Raw genomic sequence first — 6260 nt, forward strand, 5'->3', positions numbered from 1 at the left:
TTGCAGCTACGTCAAATAATTAGATTCTTCTATTATCCATGGGGTTAATAAATAATTCTACAATCGAAATAGCAAACAGAATCGAGAAAGTAAAGTTAGTTCACGAAGAGGAGGCACTTTGGAGTATCACAGTTCGTCTGTGTACACTGTCCGCTCCGTTTACAGATCGATTCGTCGTGGGATTTAAATTTAAACGATATCCTGAGAATCCATGTGGTCTCCGTGTGTTTGTCTATTCTTATCTGTTACGAATCGATATCGTAACTAATCTCGCGCTGCTTTTAATCGTTGATATTCGATAATATGATCGCGATATTTTAGAAATATTCAGCTTTTATGTACACGTAAAAAAATTAAGTTTGACAACTATTTCGTACATTTAATTTATTTTTATAAGTTGGATGTAGGGGAGACCGGAGCAAGCTGTTACAATTTTTTCCGTTCTAATGTATACATTTAAATTAATGAATACCTATAATATGCAATTGCTTCAAGTATATCTTTACCTAGATAGTCAATTTTTTTCTGATTTGTATCTATGTCTTTAAATACTAAAATTAAGATTTTCTATCAGTAAGTAAATTGTAACAATTTATCTCACTATGGAGCAAGTTGTTACGTTTACAATCTCACTTGAAATATATGTATAAGCAAATTCAAGATTACAATAAAATCAAACACAAAATATTTCACAAGGAATATTTAATTTATAATATAAAATTAAAAAAATACATTATTACAAAAATTTTTTCTTTAATTACTTATTAAAGTTAACGTTGGAAAGTCATAAAATTAATATTACACGTATTTGGTGCTTTTCTCACAAACAGGTGGCCATCTTTAACTTTCTTTGCCGTTCTGTCGTATACGTTTCTACATTTGCAGAGCCTCTGTTTGTCTTTTTTTTGTCAGATCGCATCGCTCCACAGATTTTTATAATTAGACTGCTGATAGAATTATATGATAGAAAGAGATGAATTTGATTCCGAGCTGTCCTTGTTTCAATTTACATATGCGTATGTATGCGTCCTATGTTTGTAAATATCGCATAAATTTATGTGAAAACACTAACGTTATTATCTGTGTGATTTATACATGCGAGAGTGAATGAACACAAATATGGCGCTGCCCAGCGCTGTTTTTAAACATGGAGACGAAGTCGGCAGTCTATTTATAGAACTGTGCATCATTCTGTAGAAAAAAAATTGTTTTCAATAAGTTGTTGCACTGTAACAACCTGTCCCGATTGAAGTGTAATAACTTGTCCCAACCTTCCATTTTCAATTCAAAAAAATACAGATCGAAAATCAGTACATATATCGATTCAAACAAAATGTGTTATTATAATGTGTTATTATAATCAAATGTATATGAAAGAAATATACATATAAATCTATAATTTATATATAAATAATACAAGCGATTTATACAGTTAAATACTTACTTTTAATAGTGAAAATCAAGAAAATATACGTAGCGTATTCTAGAATTGAAATACGACGGCTAAACTAAGTGAAGTTGTAAAGTATCATAAGAGTCAGTAATCACGTATAAAAATTCATAAAAATGTGCTTGGCTGTGGCAACTAAAAAAAACTAACTGTAACAACTTATTCCATGTAACAACTTGCCCCGGTCTCCTCCACATGTTATACACACATACTAACATAACCTTTTTTTATATCAGATATAGATATTATCGGGTATGGATATTTATTGATATCGATGTTTTAACAAACCGAACTTAGTAATATGAAATTTTCACTCTTCATCCGCGACCTGGATATTCGAATTTTAGTGTAGATTTTTATATTCTTTTGGACTGAATAAAAATTTAAAAAACTTTTTACTTGTGTCAAAGCTTTAACAATAAGTTTACCATAACGGAAATCTTTTTCGAATTGTATTTTACTTATTTTTTTTATAGATTTAAATTTATTAATCAGAATACATAAAAAGCCGATCGCGCCTTTAAAGTCCAACATCGTCGGCGGAGGACTAATGCTATTAAAAAGTTAATTGATATTATAAAATATCGTAAAGAGATTAGTTGAAGACTTAGGTCTCGCGCACAATGGAGGAAATATTAAAGGAATAAAAATAAGTATTAACCTTTTAACCTATCAGAAATTGGTTATATCGGAATACAATGTTTCTGATATATTCATTCGTATTCCTAATATTTCCTACATAGTGTTTAGGCAATAATCATATTATGATTACTCTGAGAATGTGAAAATTATCCGGAAAGAAAAAAAATTTTCTCCCTTAACAAAATCTCTTTCTTTATTAATAAAATACAATTAATTTAAAAAAGCGAATATTTTCGGAACGTGTTAAAGACTGCACATTAAAGTTTCGGTCTTCAGCGGCACGGCCTAAATACGTCGTGCGAGCTGTTACGCCGCGATTTCGACGTGGCACGTGGCTGTCAGCGGCACGCGGCGATCGATCGCGGCTCGAAAATTCGCGCGAAATCGCGTTTGGCACACGCTCGACTCGGTGTGCAAACAAAGTCAACGCACAATCGCCTTCCATTATATCGATCTCCGCACCGCTGTCACCGGAACGCGGCGCCGCTGTCCAAAGAGGGGTGTATTATCGCGACAGCTCTTCCTCACTCGAATCCCCTGTCTTCTCTCGGGTCTCTCGTTCGATCTCGTGCGAGCGCGTTTTACGATCGCCTCCGTCGTTTCCGTTACCATCGCCGATAAATAATTTTATCCGCCGCTCGCGAGAAAGAGAGGCCGTCATAAATTATCGCGCGGACCCGCCGCTTCCCGTTGACCCGAAGTCAAGAAGCAGCCCGTTCTGATCTTCGACGTTCCGTCGGAGTTTTATCGGAGAACCGGAAAGCCGATCTGCCGATGTTTCGATGCCGATTGAAGCAGAAGGAATATCCGCGCGTGTTGCAAAATATTACTTGGATAGGTTTCTCTAAAGCAAAATATGAAGAATTTCAGAGATAATGGTTGCGTTCAATAGAAAAAGCAGCCTTGCATCTGTTATAAAGTTTTTTAATATGATTTGATTTATACATTTAGATCCAGTGAGGGATTAAGAGCAAGAACCAATTATATTAAAGGATTTTATAACAGTTGCAAAGCTACTTTTTCTGTTGAACGCAGTCAACGATTAAAAGTCTCGACATTATATTTGTTACACGCGTTATAATAATATCATATAAAGGCATCGATATCCCTTTAAATTCGAGCATTTCTACAAAGACCGACGGGACCCATTTCTCGAGTGGCTCAGAATTTCGGGATTTATTTTTTCGAGCGGCGAGGTCGAGGGGGTCACAGTTCAACGCGCACGCCGCCACGGATTTCACGGAGTCAGGATCAGCTTAAAAAAAAAAAAGGGTGGGACCGACGGGGCGAGAGGGGCGGAGAGGGCAGGTTTTTCACGGGAGTTTCTACCCCCCGAATGAGAGAGAGAGAGAGAGAGAGAGAGAGAGAGACAAGCTGTGAAAACAGCGTGGCGCGTATGCCACCGTGAACCACCGGCCGAGAAGGGAGATGGAGAGAAATGAAAACGATGGCACGAGAGAGACGGCGAGACCAGCTCGGTTTCATGAGGGCCCCACTCGTATATAAGCCGTGAAACGAAAACCGAAAGGTCGTTAGGCAGGGGGCGAACCTTTTGTCGTTCCGTTGCCGACGTTGCCGAAACCGCAAAACGCACCGACAACCCGTTTTCTTCTCTCTCTCTTTCCCCGGCCGCCTTTTTCTCCCAAGGATCTCGGAGACGGCCCGACGGGGACCCCGTTGTGTGTTCGCTCGCTGTACGTGAGACAATGTCGTGGGACAGCCGCAGAGCGCGGGAGAGCGCCGCGAAATGATTTACGCCTCAGCCGCGGCCGACTCGCTGTCGATGAGTTTCGCGTGAAGCGTCATCGTCATCACTGTCGACGTGTTCTCGGCGTCACGAGGGATCCTGGAGCGTATACCTGCGGATGCAGGAACGGGATACGTAAGCCGCGTCAAATGTCAACTCCGAGAAGCTGCCTTCGCGGAAGGATTCTATGATTTTTTTCGAATCGGTTTTCCCGACCACTTCTGATTTTACAACCAGATTTCGCGGTAAAGGATTAGCCGATAGGTAGAAACGAGAATGCAGTAAAAATCGAAGCGAAAATAAAGTAACAAATAAAAGTTATTATTTATATAAATAATAAAAGTAGCGATATTGCTGACAAAAAATAACTGTAATATAAGGAGATGTTTCCTTAGCGTGATCTATGCAAGTACATTTATAAATAGATTTTATATTTCAGTTGAGTAGAGTTGTACGCGTTAGATTATTAGTATATAAATGTCTTTCGTATCTGCTTTACCATCTTTGCGAGCACCATCGATTATTTTTCATCACCGTCCTCAACTACTGATTATTGATAACTGGCGAGAACAATAGAGGCAGGTATGGAGCACTGCTCGAAATCTTCATCGCGTGGAGAACGAATTCGACGCGCAACTGGGGGCAGAATGTTGACGCGAGCCTTCAGGATGATTTCGGGCCGATGATTAAGCGACATGACCGTCTTGATGCCCGACACTTTTTCAACATTAATCTCTGCCATCCGCTCGGCCATTTGCCGGTTGTCGAATCCGTGGCCATCGTTCTCTCTCTTTCTCTCTCTCTCTCTCTCTCTCTCTCTCTCTCTCGGTGGCGCGAGACGAGAGCACGGTAATTATACTCGTAGAGACGATTAATATCCGGAGACACCATTTTTTCGGCGGTTCCCGTCATAAAATATATTCCGTCGGGAGTATTTCGTGTGCAACGCCGCCATTAAATCTGGAAGGCAGAAGGCGACTTTCAAAACGCTACTTACCGCTCGCACGTACTTTACAATTGAGATAGCTGCAATTAAATTATGTCCGAAAAAATATATGTAATCGTTTGGATGCATTTCTTACAGTTTTCGAATACAGAGTATTAATTTATTGTGACGTTAAGTATTATTATAACGTTTTCTGTCAATAAAATGCAATTATTATCTTTTGATAAATCACAGAACAATTGCGTCAATATGCAATTAACTCATTTTTAATCATGCTACTCATAAATGTATGATATGTAAACGTCAATATCGATCATAATATCGAAGGATAATCGATTTTTTTTTTCATCTCAGATTTCTCACCGTCCGTGTGATTTTTATTCTTTCAAGCGACAATTTTAATAGAACATTAATTAAAAATTACTTAAATGAAACTACTTACTTGAATATTAATAATATCCATACCACGACAATTTGTAATTTATTTTTGCATGTTCGCTAAAAGTTCAACCGCTGATTTCGAACAATTTTGCAATTGCACAGAAGCGATAAAAAACAATTTTTTCCGACTAGCAAATAAGTTAAATTCTTTTATCATCTTGCAAGAGTTTTTAATTGGTTTATATAATATATATAACTATACAAAATATATAACTTCAGAGACTTCATTATCATTAACAGGGTTGGAATCGATAATTAGAGAAATCAGGAAAATGTCAAGGAAGAAATTGAAACTAGTCAGGAAAATCACGGAAAAACAATTTTTAACACGAGAAATTTATGATTTGTGGTAACCCTGATGAAGTCTATTCGCGTTGCTTGCATTTTTTGCACTCAGTATCTTCGCTTCTTCTCTTCTCAACAAATATATTTTTGTCTCTTTGTGTTTTAAGTGTCAAATTTTAGAAAATTTTTCTGAAAGCAACGTGAACAAACCTATTGTTCGAAGAATCTTGTTGGTGGCAATTGAGGTATTTCGTTACGCTTCTGTGCAAGCGAGCGAGATGCGACGATACGCGAGTAGAAGCTGTCGCAATCGTTATTTTCGAAATCGGCAGTTTGTTGGTCGATGTTATTAAAAAGGCCGGTGTCTCGCGTCGTTCACGAGCAGAACCGTCCAACCTGTCGGCAGGCGGAGACTCGCTGATGGGCTCAGGATCGGAAGACGAGGACGAGGACGGTAGTGCTCACCATCACCATCACGATTCAGCCGTACGTGGTGCTCACCTCGGGACCCACAACATTGGCCAGGGTGGTCCTGGTGACCAGACCGTCGGCCACGGTGGCGAACTACCTCTCGGTAGCGATCCCTGCAAACAGGAGGACTCCGAGGATCAAGGTAAGTTCCTAGCTTATTTCTTGAAGATAAGGCAATAAGATGCCTAACAACGAGAGTGACATGTTGCGTAATAAAGAGGTTTTCTCTCGTGCAATTTTTTCTTGGAAAAAAATATTATTTATGAGAATTATATATA

The 6260-nt window shown here is 38.6% G+C and overlaps 1 protein-coding gene across 2 annotated transcripts in view; it reads left to right on the plus strand.

Annotated features, from left to right (window-relative positions):
* LOC108752454 (LIM/homeobox protein Lhx5) overlaps positions 1-6260 on the plus strand; it is a 30727-nt gene that overhangs the window by 16809 nt on the left and 7658 nt on the right. Inside the window, exon 3 of one of the 2 annotated variants that reach the window (XM_018493275.1) lies at positions 5897-6124. In XM_018493275.1, coding sequence (XP_018348777.1) covers positions 5897-6124 — 228 coding nt within the window. The remainder of the gene's footprint in view (positions 1-5896; positions 6125-6260) is intronic. The other variant, XM_018493276.1, reaches the window with a different exon arrangement.

The sequence above is a fragment of the Trachymyrmex septentrionalis genome, unplaced genomic scaffold (genome assembly GCF_001594115.1).
Source record: "Trachymyrmex septentrionalis isolate Tsep2-gDNA-1 unplaced genomic scaffold, Tsep1.0 scaffold60, whole genome shotgun sequence".
Classification (NCBI taxonomy): Eukaryota; Metazoa; Arthropoda; class Insecta; order Hymenoptera; family Formicidae; genus Trachymyrmex; species Trachymyrmex septentrionalis.